Source organism: Microtus pennsylvanicus, chromosome 3, assembly GCF_037038515.1.
Source record: "Microtus pennsylvanicus isolate mMicPen1 chromosome 3, mMicPen1.hap1, whole genome shotgun sequence".
Classification (NCBI taxonomy): Eukaryota; Metazoa; Chordata; class Mammalia; order Rodentia; family Cricetidae; genus Microtus; species Microtus pennsylvanicus.
This window is the reverse complement of record NC_134581.1, coordinates 114,315,362-114,335,659: the sequence shown is the minus strand read 5'-3', so window position 1 is coordinate 114,335,659 and position 20,298 is coordinate 114,315,362. Positions and strand designations below refer to the sequence as shown.

At 35.7% G+C, this 20,298-nt stretch overlaps 1 protein-coding gene across 1 annotated transcript in view; it reads left to right on the top strand.

The window, feature by feature from the left end:
* The window catches only part of Gucy1a2 (guanylate cyclase 1 soluble subunit alpha 2), a 308,832-nt gene that overhangs the window by 72,441 nt on the left and 216,093 nt on the right, over positions 1-20,298 (top strand). The window contains exon 4 of the mRNA XM_075966896.1: positions 12,331-13,049. Coding sequence (XP_075823011.1) covers positions 12,331-13,049 — 719 coding nt within the window. The remainder of the gene's footprint in view (positions 1-12,330; positions 13,050-20,298) is intronic.

Here is a 20,298-nt window from a genome sequence, read left to right as displayed (position 1 = left end):
AAACTCTGGGAGCACTGAGTGACCTCTAGGAACACAGAGTGACTGAGATAACTGGAACTTTGGCACTGAATGCATCAAAGGAACAACCATCTGAGCCTTGCATCCACTGGCACCTGGAAGATTGATTACTAGAGTCACAGAAAGCCTCAACTATACCAATTAGAGAAAATGATGGGTAGAGAAGGTAAGAAAACACACAATGAGCAACACGACAACAGTAAAATCTAGTGGCCCTACAGCAGCAAGACTTGAACAACCAAATATAGATAAAGTAGAAGAAAATGACATAAAAAAGTTTAGGAGAATGTTTGAGGCCCTTAAGGAGGAAATGAGAAATTCCCTCAAAGAAATGGAGGAAATGATAAACAGAAAATGGAAGACATCAATGCATTGCTTAAACAAAACCAAGAAAAAGCAATCAAACATATGAAAGAAACTATTCAAGACCTGAAAACTTAGAGACAAAGAAAACACAAACTGAGAAAATATTTTTCCTTTTTTTATTTTTCATGCATTTATTGTCTGTACATCTTTGAGAACAAAAATTGTTCAGACTTAAGTCTTTTACAGAATTAAATTAGGGCTTTTCTTCACCTGCTATTGAATGCACTTCTTATTAATTTTTTATAATAATTCTCTAAATGCATAAAGGATCTACTGAGGGGTGTGTTCAAGTTTGTCAAATAGATTTTAACTCCAAGTTGATTTTTTTTCATATATAGTCTTCCTCAGCTTGTGTCAGCTGTTTCAACATATATGGTCAGGTTTGAAAGTGTCACTTTCCTTAGCTAAATAGAGTTTTCACCAAGATTATATCTATAAGGCTATTGGATAAAATAGTATGACATCATGAAAGAGAAGGTAAATTTTAAGGATAGTTATGGAGAAGAAAGTCATCTGCTCAGAGATTGCACACATTGTTTTGCTACTAATACAAGCTGAGAAAATTATACAAACAGAAATCAAAAGAAAATTATCAGTAACCACAAATGCAAGCATCAACTGCAAAATAAAAGAGATGAAGGAAAGGATCTCAAGCACTAAAAATATAATAGAGGAAATAGACTCATTGGTCAAAGAAAACATTAAATCTAACAAAAGTTTAATACAAAATATTAAGGAAATATGGGGCAGCATGAAAAAACAACATAAGAATAATTGGTAAAGAAGAAAATGAAGTTTAGCTCAAAAACACAGAAAATATATTTAACACAATCATAGAAGAAAACTTTCACAACCTAAAGAAAGATATGTCCATGAAGATAGAAGAAGCTTACAGAACACAAAATAGACTAGATAAAAAAAATAGTTTCCAGGCTGGAGAGATGGCTCAGAGGTTAAGAGCATTGCCTGCTCTTCCAAAGGTCCTGAGTTCAATTCCCGGCAACCACATGGTAGCTCACAACCATCTATAATGGGGTCTGGTGCCCTCTTCTGGCCTGCAGGCATACACACAGACAGAATATTGTATACACAATAAATAAATAAATAAAAATATAAAAAAATAGTTTCCTTGCCACATAATAATCAAAACACTAAACATACAGAATAAAGAAAGAATATTAAGAGCTGCAAAAGAAAAAGGCCAAGTAACATATAAAGGTAGACCTACCAGAATTACACCTGACTTCTCAATGAAGGCAATGAAAGGCCAGAGATCCTGGTCAAATGTTATGCGGGCATTAAGAGACCCCAGATGCCAGCCCACACTACTATACCCAGCAAAACTTTCAAACACTATAGAAGGACACAACATAAACATTGATACAAAAATACTAGATAAAATACTGGTAAATCAAATCCAAGAACACATCAGAACCATCATCCACCATAATTAAGTTGGCTTTATGCCAGAGATGTAGGGATTGTTCAACATATGAAATCTGTCAATGTAATCCATCATATAAACAAACTGCAATATAAAAACCACATGATCATCTCCTTAGATGCTGAAAAAGCTTTTTGACACAATACGACATCCCTTCATGATAAAGGTTTTGGAGATAGCAGGGAAACAAGTAACATACCTAAACATAATAAAAACAATATACAGCAAGACAACAGCAAACATCAAACTAAATGGAGAGAAACTCTCAGCGATTCTACTGAAATCAGGAACAAGACAAGGTTGTCCATTCTTTCCATATCTGTTCCCAGCTAGAGCAATAAGACACCAAAAGTAGACCAAGGGGATAAAAAATCAGAAAAGAAGTAAAACTTTTACTGTTTGCTGATGATATGATAGTTTACATAAGTGATCTCAAAAATTCTAACAAGTAACTTCTACAACTCATAAACAATTTCAGTAATGTAGCAGGATACAAAATTAACTCAAAAAAATCAGATGATAAAAGGGCTAGGGCAAAAAAATCAGAGAAACAACACCCTTCACAATAGCCACAAATAGCCCTTGGAGTAACTCTTAACCAAACAAGTGGAAGGTTTGTATGACAAGAGCTTTAAATCTTTGAAGAAAGAAATTGAAGTAGACACCAAAAAGTGGAAATATCTACCATGTTCTTGGGTAGGCAGAATTAACATATTAAAAATGGCAATCTTACCAACATCAATCTACAGATTCAATGCAATGCCCATCAAAATCCCAGCAAAATTCTTCTCAGAACTCGAAAGAACAGTACTCAACTTCATATGGAAAAACAAAAAACCCAGGATAGTCAAAACAATCCTGTATAATAAAGAACTTCTGGAGGCATCATAATTCCCGACTTTAAACTCTACTACAGAGCAACAGTACTGAAAACAGCCTGGTATTGGCATAAGAATAAACAGAAGGACCAATGGAACTGAATAGAAGACCTGGATATTAATCCACACACCTTTGAATACCTGATTTTTGACAAAGAAGCAAAAACATATTAAATGGAGAAAAGAAAGCATATTTAACAAATGGTACTGGCATAACTGGATATCGACATGTAGAAGAATGAAAATAGACCCATATCTATCAGCATGCACAAAACTCAAGTCCAAATGGAACAAAGACCTCAACATAAAGCCAGCCACTCTGAACCTTATAGAAGAGAAAGTGGGAAGTATACTTAAATGCATTTGCACAGGAGAACACTTCCTAAATATAACCCAGCAGCACAGACACTGAGAGAAACAATAAGTGGGACCTCCTGAAACTGAAAATTTCTTATTCATATTTTAACTGTTATTTTTGTTTTACCTATTAATGTATCACTGCATTTATTTTTGTGTGTATTTGTGTATGTTTGCATGCATGTGCCAAGCTATGGGTGTGGGGATCAAAGGAAGACATCAAATTCAAGTTTTTAGGCTTGATCCCATGCACCTTTACCCTCATAGCCATCTCACTACCCCTCGTGTATCATCTTTTCTTATTATAATACTCCTGGTTGTTAGCTGATTTGTAGAATTACTGGATTATCTGTCACATAGCTTAAAAAGTAACACTGTTTCTGTCTTTATTATTCATGTGTCCAGTGTCTCAGGACACTGGACTCAAAGAATTTTTATTTTTATACCCTAAGATGAAAGAATTAAAAAAAACTGTTAAACAGGGGAGAAAAACCCTCTTATCTTCAATTATGTTCAATCTGGTTTATGGAGTGGACTAACCAGTAGAAATATGTGATACATGTTAAGCTGCAATGTCTATTAGATAATTTGAAAGCCTAACAAACACAGGCCATCTCTCTTAGTCTAGAAAGCCCCCCTAAATTCTGGAGCAATTTAGATGTAAAAGTCTATAAGATGAGCAGAATGAGATAACAAATATAACAGGGTGGGTAGGATAACAGTATTATACTAAAACATAAATGAAATGATATGCAAATCCAACATGTCCAGAAGTCTATAAGCAAAAGAGAATATTGAACATTTTTAGGAGGTTTCACAGGGAGACGTCAGGAGATTAGAACAGACCAAAGTGGATCACATAAAGGCTGAATAAGTTTCACTGAGTATAGACTCTCTTTTGAAGGCAGCAGGTATTCTTTGGAAGATTTTAAGCAGAGAAATTATGATAAATTTGTTTTATGTGGGGCATATGGAGAATGGATTAGAGAATGATTAGAAGAATACATATTAGTCAGCTAGGAGGCTTGTGGACTGTCTCTGTCTTGGACAGTTGTCATGGTGATCTAAAGTCACTTACCAATAGAAGCTAACAGAAAATCATGAATAGATGAAGAATGCAGTTTTATTGAAACAAAATCATATTAAGACAGTTTAATTAAAACAAATCACATTCTTTTCATTACTCTGGAAGTTTTAACTCAACTTGACAGCATATAAAATCAAATTCTTTAATGCCTTTTTGAGTGCTTTCCCTACGTTAGCTAAAGGAACATAGTCTCTGAATTTATTTCTACAGTATTTTTTTCATTCATTTGCATTTTAAGCTTTTTCTCTCCTGGATATTATTTTGTTTGAGGTGTGAGATGGGATTGAATTTCTCCAAAGATTTGGTAGCTTATACCTTGGTAGTAAGTGAACCACTCTTTTTCCATTGAACTCAAATACAATTTTAAATGATTTAAACTCTTATATACTCAGAATTTTTCACAAAATTACTATCATTCTATTATTTTTATCACACATATAATAATTGTATTTTCATATCTGTCAGTTTTTGTTAGAATCTCCAAGACAGGTGATATTCATTGCAACTTGTCTCCTGCTGTAAGGGATCTGTAATAAATCACGTCTCTTTTTAATTTAAGTTCAGTAGAAAAGTTTTTTTTATATTTAATCATTTAGAATAAGCATTGCTTCTGGGTTTTGGAGAACAGTTTTTATTATATTTGGACAGGTTTTTATTATTTTTATTTTGTTAAATGTTTATATAATTTTTGAATTTTAGACTTTTTTAGATTTATTGATATGACTTTTATTTTCTTGTTTAGCTTTATGAATTCAGTAAGTATTGTTGATAGATTTTTCTACTGTTTACTTATTTTTTATATATGTTATAAGCATTATTTGGTACTGTACAAAATGCTAGCTTTTATTGCCTACTACTTTAGAAAATATTCATAAGAGTATTAGGTCCTCTATATTGGGATTTGACAGGTTGTCTTTAGACTTAATGAAATAAAAGTGATTTAGTTTCCTTTCTGCTCAGCAGAAGAGGGAGTGGGACCATAGTTACAGATGATGGTGACCTGCATGTGAGTGCTAGGAATTAAGCTCTTGACCTCTGGAGGAGCAGTCAGTGCTCTTTTCTTTGTATGTTATGGCTTCCAGTATTGTGTTCTTAAGGGATTGTAGAATATGTGAATGGGAGGGTCTCTGTATCTACATCTGTTTCTTACTCCTTTTCTTGCGCTCTTTTATTTCTGTTTGCTTGGTTTATTTTATGCCATTATATTATACTTTATTCTCTCACTAAGAAGCCAGCTTGTTTTCTAATGAGAGACAGAAAGTGGTGGCTCAAGATGGAAGTAGATGTCGGGTGGAAGTGGGAGGGGAATGTTAATCAGCATATATTATAAGAAAAAATATCTATTTTTAATGAAAGAAGAAAATAATAAAACAAGCCTCGCCACATGGCCTAAAAATAATTGTATAGCTTTGAACTTGTTTATTTTTTTCTTAAAAGTCATTTACATTTTGTCCCTTGTTCATTCACACTTTTGTCTACAGAGATGTTTGTGAACACTGCTTGGTTTTTTCCTTTACTTGTCACTGTATGGCTGTGACAAAATATCCAAGCACACAAGAGAGCAAAGAGTTATTTTAGCTCCTACTAGAAGTTTTAGTTCATAGTAGCTTAGTCCCATTTGTAGGACTGAAGGATAAATGACATCACTAGACAAAGTGTTAAGTGAAGCTCCGTACTTCTTGACAGCCAAGAAGCAGGGAAGGAACAAAGAGAAGAACCAGGGACAAATCCAAAGACAACTCTCCTTTAGTTAGAGTAGACTATTCCCATTCAGCTTTGAATTAGTTCATTTATCATGCTAGAGTCTTTGTGAAGAAATCAATCACCTCTCAAAAGGGCAGCACTAACTAGATCCAGGTAGTTATTAATAGAAAAAACAAGACCTGAAATTGGTAGGAAGATGAGATTGGGGGTCCCTAGGAAAAATCAGAGGATGGTAGTGATCAATAATGAAAATACATTGTATAAAAATCAGAGGGTGGTGGTGATCAATAATGAAAATACATTGTATAAAAATCAGAGGGTGGTGGTGATCAATAATGAAAATACATTGTATAAAAATCAGAGGGTGGTGGTGATCAATAACGAAAATACATTGTATAAAAATCAGAGGGTGGTGGTGATCAATAATGAAAATACATTGTATAAAAATCAGAGGGTGGTGGTGATCAATAACGAAAATACATTGTATAAAAATCAGAGGGTGGTGGTGATCAATAACGAAAATACATTGTATAAAAGGATGAAACTTTCAATAAAGAAAAATATTTTTAAACAGTGAAAGTTAATCTTTAACAAATAAAATTTCCAGCCCCATTTTCAGATTCAAAGGTCTCATTTTTCCTGTTTCTTCTCAATATGTACCTATATCATTTTACTTCAGTATATTTTTATTTTTTAATTTTAGGTTGTAACGTACCTATTTCAATGTTCTATTTTTTTCCCTTAACTTCAAAATGGCTTTCTTAATTAGAGGAACAGGAAGTTTGTTGTGAGATTGTGTCTCCTAGATATGTTAGGGAAGTTGTACCCATAGAGTCTTGATCTGGATTTTTTTATGTATTTACTTAATTACTTTTATTTCTGAAGACAAAAAATTCATTTTTCTTTGATTTTGGTTTCCTTGAATTCTAAATGCTATAACTTCAGTTTTGATTTTCTCTTTAATCAAAGTGTACATTGACTAGCTTTTAGCCACATAATGTTTTGTTGTCACAGTTTTCATTATTTGCAAATGTTTTTTTACTAATATTTTCTTGCTATTTGAAAATATTGCATCAAAAATGATTCTCAAAGGTGTGTTCTGGATTATTTATGCTAGCTAATTGAGCAGCCTTTATAATTTCTGCGTACATTTGCACATACATGCTTGCATTTTTTACCTTTGTTCTCCAATATTTTTTATTTTTAGTGTATTTTTGTATATACCTGTTTTAATCACAACAACAGTCTAGGTGATGTACTTATTTCTGGACTCAAGTCTAGTATTTCCAGTATTGATTAATTACCTGTATACCCCTCACTTTTGCTTGCCATATATCATTTGCTCTTTTATTACCTGGAAAGATTGATCATACTTGTACAACAAGGGTGAATGTTATGAAAGAAAGATATTCTCCTTGGGCTAGGCATTTCACTGGTAATAGATAAGAATGAACCAATGAGCAAAACACTTTATCTTCAAGATATTCATGGCTAAGTTGAGATGGCTTAATAAACAGAGAACAGGCTTATTCCATGAATTAATATAGTCTACTTCATTTATAGATAAAGCATTCCACATTTAGGTAAAACACTTTATTTATTTATTTGTTTGTTTGTTTGTTTGTATTTTGAGACAGGGTTCTCTGTAGCTTTGGTTCCTGTCCTGGAAAAAGCTCTTGTAGACCAGACTGGCCTTGAACTCACAAAGATCCACCTGCCTCTGCCTCCCTTTAATCTGCTGGGATTAAAGGCATGTGCCAGCACTGCCCGGCAAACACTTTTTAAAAGAGGTGAATTTTCCACTTACCCATAAATGGGAATAATTTCAATATAATTCTACTTCTTGAGAAAATGTATTCTTATAGTCCAAAATGACAAGCTTTCACAGCATCTTGTGATATGGGAAAGTAAGTATTGTTTCAAGTGATTTATTGCAAATAAAAGGTTTATATTCAGCATATTTGGAATGCTGGATATCAGAACTGCAGTCCTTGTTTGAATTGAACTACTTGTTCTGTGTCTTCCACGTTTTGATATAATGTACAAAATTGTTTCTTAGTTATTGACGTGTGTAGAAATGAAATGATCACAAGTTTAATTTTTCAGTCTAAGAATTCTTCTTTCCTGATCTTGTTCAGTTTAACAATAATGGGGACAAAAATCTTTATAATCAATTAACTATGGTAATTTAAAGAGGATTGTCATACACAGTGCACTATTAAAAGCAACTTAGTTTTTCTTTAAGGATAGGAGAGTAAGTTTAGTATCATGTGAAAACTGATAGTTATTGTGCTCTTCAGTACAGAGGTACTTTTTAAAGGATAAAAAAATTTCTCATTCATAGAATCTTATCCACACAGTAGTTTTCATTGGTTAGTATGGTACACTAATATACTGGTATTTCATGAATGAATACTTAAGATCTGACACTGACAAGAGAACATCCATGAGCATACTGCATTATCTTAACATTTGTGTATTTCCATAACTGGGAGGGTATTTTCATCCCTATGAGCATCAATGCCAGTTAGAAGCAATAATTTTTCTGTTTTTTTGTTAAAAGATCTAACGCTTTTGAACAATATTTTTATTCAAAGCCTAGAAGCACTCCATGGACTATAGGAGGTACATATGAAAGAAAGCCAGATTACAGGAATGTTTATTCTGGCTTTAGTTTAATATATATTATAGATAATATTTTTATTTATGTGTAACATAATATATATGTATATATATACATATGAATCTGATCAACAAACATTTCACAGAAATGAATGATACATATGATCATGAAGGTGGGAATTGCTGTGATTTGTATACATTCAAATTTTTTATTTATTCATAGTGATGAGGATGTAGGTGCTCATCCTTGGCTAGCTTTTGCTCTGTCTGGATAGAAAGCATGAGTAGACAAGAAACTTTTTAAATGCTAGCCTTCTGCAGCAGTGAGTTGAGGCCATAGACGGGGTGGGGGGGCAGCATGTGATACCATCTGTGGTCACATTCCTTGTACAGACAGTGGTGTTTTTGAAACCTTAGCCTTGCAAGTATTATAGCTCTTGGGTCTGCCTAGGAAGTAAAGATTTCTTAGCCCTTAATCTCAGTGGGTACCTCAGTTCTAAGACTCTTGATCCTAAAGTATTGACATCTCACTTCTCTGACAGTCGAAGACTTCACTGTTCTTCTCTGGATCCTTATGCCCTCATGTCCTTCTTTAGCTTCAACTTTCCACCCTTGCTTGCAGTCTCCTCTCCTTCCTGTCCTCACCACTTTCCACCTATCATCTGATTCTTCTTCAGATGTCTATTAGTTTCACAGTGTGACTTGTCAACTGCTCAGCTCTTGCTTCCACCACCACTCTACTGTATCAGTCAAGATTGCCTGATTTCTGCTTCTTTTGCTTCCATTTTAATATTACTGAGTGTAGGCAAAAAAAAAAATTGAGAGAAGCCTTCTATTGACCGTATTGTTGTAACACCAGAGGGGGCAACACACATGATCTGATCAGCAAGCCCGAGCATCCCCCATAGATATCCTGAGATCTTGTTTGGACAGTCTTGGCTGAGGCTATATATTTAGAAGTCAAAGAAATAAGTCATGGTTATTGTGCAGTTTTCTCCAGGCACCTGTGACATGTTCCATGTGCTGTGTTGGCATGAAGGTAACCCAACTGGCTACTTGACTGATGGTTCTTTTGCATATGGTATCTAGAGCAGCAAGGGGATGTTCACCAGCTGACACGAGGGACATCAGAGTGCTCTATCCTTCCACACATTTGCTTATTTAAAAAATGAACAATAGGACTGTGTATGATAAGAAGTTAAATAATTAACAGCAAAAGTAATTTAAAAACTTTTAAAGCATACTTTGTTAGCATCTAATAAAGCACAATTAATAAAAACTCAGAGAAATTGGGGTTCAACCTGAAGATACAAAAAGCAAAATAGCTGCCACTAACTTTACTTCGACCTCAGTCAGAAATGGCGATCCTGCCTCCAGGAATCTCAGAGGGAGACTGTGTCTGAGAGCTGTCTCCTTCCATTTTATAGTTCTCTCTAGGGCTGGGGTTAAAGGAATGCCCTACCCAGTTTCTATGGCAACTAGAGAGACTACTGGGATGAAAGGTGTGGCTTACTGCTGCATGGCTGTAAGATTTAGCAGTGTGGCTGTTTTACTTTCCTGATCCCCCAAAATCTTTACATATTAAAATACAATTGAAATGCCACTACAATCTAACTTTTGCCTACAGTTTTTGGGAGAAGTGGGCCCATCTCAGTTGTCTCATTAAATCTGATTTTGGAAGAAGTTTGGGAAGGAATGTGGAAATGGATTTTCAAACATATAATAATTATATCAGGCAAGTGTGTTTCAATAAATTGTAAAATGTAAGAGAGGAGTAAATCATGGACAATATCAAATTCAAGGAAAGACAACTAAGACAATTAAGCATAATAAAGAAAACAATATACCAGTTTATGTAATGATAAAAGCATTTCTTGCAGATCTCTTAGAGCAGGAACTAAGTTGCAATGAATATCACCTGTCTTATTTTTGCTTTTTCACTCTAGAGACCTGGGCAGATCAATACTATTGCTATCACTTCTTTCGGGTTCTATTGTTATACAGTGTATGTGGAAGAGTAATCCTGTAACAGGCCCATGTAAACTGAGTGATGAGACTGTTATCTCAAGAGGTCACATTGTTAGTTAACCTTGAACATCAAACCTACAAAACTAAAGTTAATGTGAAATGTTTTAACAAAAGGATTTTTATCATTAAATTTTTCACTTATTTTCATTTCACAGTCCTTTTAAGAATGCCTTTGTCAAACTGACTTCTTAATTTGGTTATCACAATGTCAAGACTATAGAAAAGTCTTAAACTATTTAATGTATTTAATATGAATAGTCAAAATAGTATTGTTGTTGACTATTCTGTTTCTTCCCTTCTGGAGAGAGGGAACATCCTGAGGATGGTAGAGGTGAGGCCAGCCAATTAAACCACACACTACATAGATTGTTGTGTATTCTAATAGGCCATTAAAAAAGGAAGGAGGATTTTGGGAGGGTAATACCTCTGGCTCTTTCTAACATGAAAGGGCAAGAAAAGAATTAGCATTACAGTCTGACAAACATTGCAGAAAAGTATTTTCAGTATATCACAGAGTTTTAAATGATTTATTCATTGGTATATGATGATATACACAGAATTACTCTCAGAGTGGGTGAGTGTCCAGGTGTCTTTAAAACCACCCACAAAGGAAAAATCTAAACTGAAGAACTGTGGTAATTAATATTGATTGTCAACTTGAAAAAAATCTAAAATTGCTTAAGAGACAAGCCTCTGGACACACCTGCCAGGATGGGAGTAGGTTAAGTCAGATGAGATGATCCACCTTGACTGTGGGTGGCACTATTCTATGAACTGAATTCTACAGACAGAATAAAAGGAGAAAAGGGTCTGAAATCAGCATTCAACACTCAGTTTTTGCTACTGTTCCAATTATGATGGAAAGAACCTTCAAGCTATGAGCCAAAATAAGCCTTACTTTCCTTAAAACAGCAACCAAAAAGAGAATGTTCCGCTCCTGTTTGATTTTCAGAAATCCTTATCAGACAGATAGACTGTATAAGAAATGATATGTAAGCTATAGGTATTAATTTCCGTCAAAGTCGAAGGAGATTCCACAGTCTGACTCCATTCCTTTTTGGATAATACCTTTACTCCTGATTTTCCCTCACACCATCTTCAATAAAGGGCAACTCTGTGTGCCTGATTACCCCATAATGCATTGCTGTAAGGTAGAGTTTCTTTTTCTAGGACACCTGAGAATGAGTATGTTAAAGAAATAGACATCTTGATTCACTCTGCTCAGATTCCTACTCTACTTTTGACTTCTTTCATTTTTGTGAATGAAAAAATGCTAGTCATTTGAAGTCCTACAATTTTATAAGTGTTTTATTTCTTTTTCCATGGAGTCTATAAAAATGCATGATTTATTCTGTTAAGCTAATATAAACTTTATTTCCACTGGATAGCTTGATGCTTTTACCCTCACATGCACCATAGATTGTCTTTTTATCTATTTGGTAACTACTTTCCACTTAATGAACGCATAGTTTTTGTGTGACTGTCTGTGTTTTGTGTGTGTGTGTGTCTGTGTGTATGTGAGTGTGTGTGTTTTCATCTGGTAAGGATTAGTGAAATCATAAAGAAAAAAATTGTGTTATTTTAAATAATGAGATATTAAAGAGAAGATGAATTTCTATATCATTAGTATTTTAAAAACTCCCACTCTGGGGGTCAAGGGGAAGGAAGAGATGAATGGAAAAAGAAAGTAGAAACTGGGGACTGAATACAGGTCCTCTTTGGGGGCATTACATGCTCTTAACCACTTTAGATAAGCATCTTGAAAGCTATGGGTCCAAAATCTTATAGCCCATGTTCCTAACTTTTCTATTCTCCTTTACCATTAGGTCTGAAGTTCCAGGAAATTCAAGAAAGATTTGGTGAGGAATTCTTTAAGATATGCTTTGATGAAAATGAGAGAGTCCTTCGAGCTGTAGGTGGCACATTGCAGGACTTCTTCAATGGTTTTGATGCATTGTTGGAGCACATTAGGACTTCTTTTGGGAAAAAGGCCACTCTGGAGTCATCATCTTTTCTATGCAAAGAGCTCCCTGAAGGTACTCTTATGCTACACTACTTCCATCCTCATCATACTGTGGGATTTGCAATGCTGGGAATGATTAAGGCTGCAGGAAAGAGAATCTATCACTTGAATGTAGAAGTGGAACAAATTGAAAATGAAAAGTTTTACTCTGAAGGTTCAAACCCAAGCAATTGTAGTTGTCTTTCTTTCCTTATCAAAGAATGTGAAACTATTCACATCACAAAGAACATTCCACAGGGTACTTCTCAAGTTCCTGCAGACCTCAGAATCAGCATCAGCACCTTCTGCAGAGCTTTTCCATTCCACTTGATGTTTGACCCCAGCATGGCAATTCTTCAGCTTGGGGAAGGCCTGCGAAAGCAGCTTCGATGTGACACTCACAAAGTGCTGAAGTTTCAGGATTGTTTTGAGATCGTCTCTCCAAAGGTTAATGCCACCTTTGAAAGGGTCTTGCTGCGACTCTCTACCCCATTTGTAATAAGGACCAAGCCTGAAGCTTCTGGTACTGAGAATAAAGACAAGGTACGTAGTCATAGACTCCAAATGCATGAAGAGATCTAATGTAATGGATAATTATTTCAGCAAATTACATGCTGGTCATAGTTGCAACTATTTAGGCAAGGAAGCTTGAAGCACTATTCATAAGATTACTGGTCCCTGAATGTACGTAGAAAAACTTGGCTGTATTCCCAGGCCTTTTACATAGTGTCTGCCTCATATGTTAATTTATTTTGGCACATAAAAAGAAGACATTTACCTTTTTATTGATTTTATTGAGCTGTACATTTTTCTCTGCTCCCCTTCTCCCCTCTCCTTCAATCCTCTCCCATGGTCCCTATGGTCCCATGAAGACACTTATTAATAATAGCCACAGCAATTACAAAATAATAAGACTCAATAAAAGTCTAACATTATAAATTCATGAATGTCTCTGTGGACAAGTCAAACTGTGAGAGAAATTTCAACATGTGGGGATTGTCCAACTTACCATTAAGAAAACAAAGAGGAAAGCCTGATGCATTGTTATTATGATCTCTTTTAAATTTCAGTCTCAGAACATTCTATTTATGTTATGTATATGTCAAAAGAAAGAAAAATCTATTCTTCCAATGTTTGCTGTGAACTAATTAAATTTTAATAATCAAATTAAGAGTTATCCTCTAAACAACTTAATTTCTTGAGAAAACACATGCATAGTATTTTCAGTGTAGACTTCTATTTCTTGAGATCATTGGAAATCTTGGTCATAAAACTATAAGTAATTAATAAAAGATATCTGAATCTAAATATAGCTGAGTTCAAGCAAACATGTCTCTTAGATACTTGTTTTGAAAAAGACAACAGTAAAGTCAATATGAAATGTAAGAAAAATCTCTTGTGACTACTTTTGCCTTTTTGGTGATATACTTTGAGCAATCCATAGGAAAAAAATTGTATGCAGAGCCTTGTCTCCTGCCTGCCTGTTTCTAAATTCCCAGTAGTAGCTTCCCAAATTATCACACAGAGGCTAATATTAATTATAAATGTTTGACTGATAACTCAAGCTTATTGCTAATTTACATTTAAAATTAACTCATTTTTGTTAATCTATGTATTGCCACGTGGTCAGGGCTCTCCAGTCTTCTGGCATCTTGCTTCTTGGGTGACTAGTTCATGTCTCCCCTGACTCCTCCTCTCTTCACCCAAATCCTCAGTTTGATTGTTCTGCTTAATCTTATCCTACCTTGCCATAGACCAAACAGCTTTTATTAGCCAATGGGAGTAATACATATTCACAGCATCTAGAAAGATCATGCCATAGCAAAAAAAAATCATGTTAATTTTCAGGGTAGATGTTTGACTGTATAGTCATTTAGTTTCCAATAAGGTACTTTTCAATCTCTTTCTACCAGGATAAACAGAGCTATTTTAGGCTGTTCTTCTGGATTCCAAGTGATTTGGGAAAGCTGCTGGTTTTCAGAATGAACAAGGAGGAAGAGGGCAGAAACAAACACAAAACTGAATAAATGAATAATCGATCTGAATGAAAAAAATAAAAGAAAAAGGGCATGATTACTCCTAGATGTGGCAGAGGAGACAGTTCATTATAGATACGTAGTTAGATACATAGTCAGAGGCAGGGATTTCGAGGAAAGTCCAGAGTGAACATGAGCAGATTGAGCTGGACCATGTTCAGGGAGAATGAGGGGAAAAGATAGGGGAAAGAGGGGAACCAAGTGTAGTAGTTAGGAGGTCAAAGGTCCAAAAGAGGGCAGTTTGTGTCTGGATTACATAAGAAAGAGAATCTGGGGGAAGGGCATCCTAGACCTCTCCTAGGATTGGAGAGTTCAGGGTAGAGGGCAGTGTATGTGAGCCATACCCTGTAACTGGGAGAAGTCATGCCACATCAAGCTTTGCCTTTTGTCCTGGGTTTGAAACTTAACACCACCCATATTCTGAAGTGTCTGCAATGATAAGTAAAAGAAGAAGTGGCTTCTGAGAATCATTGTTAATGAGCTATTAAAGAGCTTTATGAATGATTAGTTTTATGATTTTGGAGTTTAGTGGAAGAATTTTAAACAAGACATTGGAGAATGATAGACATATGAACTTTTATTTCAAATGGCTAAATAAAGTGATCTAGAAAATTCACCAGTAACATTTTTGTCATATAAGTCCAATAGTGTGGAAGTACTTAGGACAGACTTGGGTTCCTACTTGACACATTTTGATATTTTAGTTTAAAACTAACTAGTATTATTGGTCTTATTTGACCACATAAAAATATTTTATTAATATTTTAACATGTATGCTATATGATTAATAATTACTGTGCATTCTGAAGCCTTGTCAGATTGGGAGAAACTTGTCAAATGTGTATATTTTAACTACATTTGTAGTTGCTTTTTATTTGTTTGTTTGTGTTTTGTTATTTTGAAATAGAGTTTCTCTGTGCAGCTGTGGCTATACTGGAGCTCACAAAGTAGACTGTGCTGGCACAGAGATCTGTTTGCCTTTGTCTCCTAAGTGCTAGGACTAAGGGAGTGCACGACTACCACACAGCTCTAGTTGCTTTTTAAACCTGTAATTATTTTAGCTTTTACATTTTGAGAATATCAAAACTGTCAGTTTTGTTTTATAAACCTTTAATATTTGGCTAGAGATTTTGAAGCATTTTTGACCTTAAAGTAAATGCTAGACTTTTAAAAATTGCTTAAGTGAGAATATATTTTTACAAATGTTAATTTCTTTATATATTATACAAATTTAAGGGAAAAAACCCCGCAGTTTAAAGTTACTGCTTAGACGTCTTCTATATTTCGCTGGGCTTGGAATTCTATTTAATTTGTATACCAGGATGAGAAATAGACATAATGAGATGATGACTCAAATGTCAAGGCCCCCTGCCAATTCCAATAATAAGGAACTGTGCTCACTGAGAGGATGCAATTATCATTTAAACATGTCGGTGATGGTTTAAAAATAATGTGATAGAAGGATCTTTAGTTAGGATGGAACAGTAATCTGTTTAACCTTATATTTACATTCGTGCTCACTCACTCAGATTTGCCAGAATGAGGAATTTGTGATGCTACAGTTATCTCCAGTTGAAAATTTCTCAGTTAATGCCATAGCCTCTTGAAAAATAAAAAATCTTTTGAATTAGTATGTCACCAGATACCCTGTACACAATTTTAAAATGCAAATAAGAAAGAAAATAAGACTTGAAAAGTATTTTCTGTTTGTTAAATTTGATCTTGAAAGGAATCATTTTTTCATAAAAGCTATCCTTGATGGATGAATCCATGTGCCGGTAGCCTCTCCTTCTTTAGTCAGCTCTAATAAGAAAGTACTCTCTTAAGATAACTTTAGGACTCTATTAGCAGGTCTAACATTAAAGTCTTTCATTATTAACTTTCTTTGCCTGTGCACTAATTAGTAATGAGCCATCAACTGTTGTTAAAAAGAAGAAGCCAGCAGTGCATCTTAAGCCACACGATGGCAAAACATTTTCAGATTTAACTAAAATGCTTTGGATACACCATGCTCTTTGTCATTTTTGCATTCCTAGGCACAGGTTAACTGTATAGCTGAGTTGAACATGAGTGATTTGATTAGACAGTAATGAAAGGAGGCCAACACCCTCAACTCCAAAATATGGACTTGATCCTGCTATATGGGTTATGGGTGTGCAATGGTAGCAACATTCATTTTTTTGTATTTTTAAAACCTCAACTTCCTTTTCATTATTTTCTCCATTTAGCATAGGTTGTTCATGAAAAATGGATAATCTGATGCCTTAGTCAGTGGTTATGAAGAGTCACCCTGACCATGGAAATTTTATATAGGACAGCTGGCTATAAGTTTCAGAGTTTAGTTCATCAAGGCAGGGAAGCATGGTGACATTAATGCAGACATGGTTTTGGAAAAGTACCTGAGAGTTCTGCATCTAGATCTGCAGGGAGCAAAAAGAAAGAAAGCCAGCAGGACTGGCCTGGGTCTTTGACCTCTCACAGTGACAAACTTCCTCCAACAAGATCATATTTAATCCAGCAAGACCACACTTCCTACTCCCTCTTATGTAGTATCACTCCCAGATGACCAAGCATTCAAGCCTGTAAACCTATTGGGGACAAGTCTTTTTGAAACAGTCACATTCTACTCCCTGGCCTTCAAAACCTTATACCTATACTATAACACAAAAACATGGATTTAGTCCAACTTCAAAAGTCCTCATAGTCTATCATAGTCCAACACTTTAAAAGTCCAAAATTCAAAGTCTCTTCTGAGACTTAAGATGAACTTTTACTGTAACCTCCTGTAAAGTCAGAACCAAAAAGCAGATCATAGACTTCCAACATATAGTGGTAAAGAATATACATTACCATTCCAAAATGGAGGAACGGGATCACAGTAAAAGAATTCTGGAAAAAAAAATAGTCTAAAATAAGAGCAAACTCCAAAAATTGCTTCTCTATGTCTGGTCATAGTGTTTTTTTTTTAAAATATTTTTTTATTTATTAAAAATTTCCATCTCCTCCCCCCCTCCCATTTCCTTCCCACTAGCCCCCTCCCTCTACAGTCCTAAGAGAAATCAGGGTTCCTTGCCCTGTGGGTATTCCAAGGCCCTCCCTCCCTCCATCCAGGTCTAAGAAGGTGAGCATCCAAACAGACTAGACTCCCAAAAAGCCAGTACATGCAGTAGAATCAAAACCCAGTACCATTATCATTGGATTCTCCCTCAGCCCCAAACGTCAGCCACATTCAGAGGGTCCGTTTTGATCACATGCCCATTCAGCCCCAGTCCAGCTGGCCTTGGTGAGCTCCCATTAGATCAGTCACACCGTCTCAGTGGGTGGACGCACCCCTCGCGGTCTTAACTTCCTTGCTCTTCTTCTCCCTCCTGCTCCTCATCTGGACCTTGGGAGCTCAGTCCAGTGCTCTAATGCAGGTCTCTGTCTCTATCTCCATCTATCGCCGGATGAAGGATCTATGGTGATATGCAAGATATTCATCAGTGTTGCTATGGGATAAGGCCAGTTCGGGCACCCTCTCTTCTGCTGCCCAAGGACATAGCTAGGGACATCCTTTTGGACACCTGGGAACCCCTCTAGAGCCAAATCTCTTGCCAACTCTAACATGGCTCCCTTAATTAAAATATCTTCTTCCCTTTTCCCATAACCACCCTTCCTCCATCTCAACCATCCCACTCCCCCAGGCTCTCCCCAATCCTCCCCTTCTTCCTTCTCTTTCCCCCTCTCCCCTTCCCCCACCCCAGCCCCACCCCTGTGCTCCCAACTTTTGCCTGACTATCTTGTCTACTTCCAATTTTCAGGAGGATATATATATGTTTTTCTTTGGGTTCACCTTATTATTTAGCTTCTCTAGGATCACAAACTATAGGCTCAATGTCCTTTGTTTATGGCTAGAATCCACCAAAGACCATATTCATCTTTTTAGGTCTGGCTTATCTCATTCAGTAAAGTGTTTTCTACTTCCATCTATTTGCATACAAAATTCAAGATGTCATTGTTTTTTACCTCTGAGTAAAACTCTGAATGTGTATATGTACCACAACTTCTTTATCCATTCTTGCCTTGAGGAGCACCTAGGTTGCTTCCAGGTTCTGGCTATTATAAATAGTGCTGCTATGAACATAGTTGAACAAATGCTTTTGTAGTATGATTGGGCATCTCTTGGGTATATTCCCAAGAGTGGAACTGCTGGATCCTGAGGTAGGTAGACTCCAGGTTACCTGAGAAACCACCACACTGATATTCAAAGTGGTTGCACAAATTTGCATTCTCACCAACAATGGATGAGTGTTCCCATTACTCCACATCCTCTCCAGCAAAAACTATCATTGGTGTTTTTGATTTTAGCCATTCTGACTGGTGTAAGATGGTATCTCAAAGTTGTTTGGATTTGCATTTCCCTGATCACTAAGGAGGTTGAACATGACCTTAAGTGTCTTTTGGCCATTTGATCTTCTTCTGTTGAGAATTCTCTGTTCATTTAAGTACCCCACTTTTAATTGGGCTCTTCTGAATTTTCATGTCTAGTTTCTTGAGTTCTTTATATATTTTGGAGATCAGGCCTTTGTCTGGTGTGGGGTTGGTGAAAATCTTCTCCCATTCAGTAGGTTGCCTTTTTGTCTTAATGACAGTGTCCTTTGCTTTACAGAGCTTCTCAGTTTCAGGTGGTCCAATTTATTCATTGTTGCTCTTATTGTCTGTGCCACTGGGGTTATACATAGGAAGTGGTCTCCTGTGCCTATGTGTTGTAGAGTACTTCCCACTTTCTCTCCTCTCAGGCTCAGTGTGGTCAAATTTATATTGAGGTCTTTAATGTATTTGGACTTGTGTTTTGTGCATAGTGATAGATATGGATCTATTTTCATTTTTCTACAGGTTGACATCCAGTTATGCCAGCACCATTTGTTAAGGATGCTTTCTTTCTTCCATTGTATAATTTTAATTCTTTTGTCGAAAATCAGGTGTTCATAGGTTTGTGGATTAATATCCAGGTCTTTGATTCGATTCCATTGGTCAACATCTCTGTTTTTATGCCAATATCAAGCTGTTTTCATTACTGTAGCTCTGTAATAGAGTTTGAAGTCAGGGATGGTAATGCCTCCGGAAGTACTTTTATTATATAGGATTGTTTTAGCTATCCTGGGTTTTTTGATTTTCCATATAAAGTTGATTATTGTTCTTTCAATGTCTATGAAGAATTTTGTTGGGATTTTGATGGGAATTGCATTGAATCTATAGATTGCTTTTGGTAGAATTGTCATTTTACTCTTATAAAGGCAATCATTTCATTGGAGTTGTCTGACCGTTTTAGAGATTTAGTCCACTGTAATCATGGCAGGGGCCATGGTGCAATGCTGGTAAACATGGTGCTGAAAAAATAACTGAAATTTCTACATCTGAATCTGCATGAAGCAGAAAGAGAGAAAGTCACTGGGGTTGGCTTGGGCTTGAAACCACAAAGCCCAGCTCTAAAATCACACATTTCTGCTACAAAGTCCACACCTACTCCAGCAAGGCTTCACCTTGTATTCACTCCCAAATAATGTCACTACCTAATGATCAAGAATTTAAACTTATGAGCCTTTGTTATGCAAACCACTACTAAAATTAATAGATATTAATGTATATATAAAATTTTACACACGATATTTATTTGTAAATATTTTGTTGGCATGTATGTATGTGAATCATGTGTCCACAGAGATCATAAGAGAATATAGGAGCCTTGGACCGGAGTTAAATAGTTGTAAAGTGTC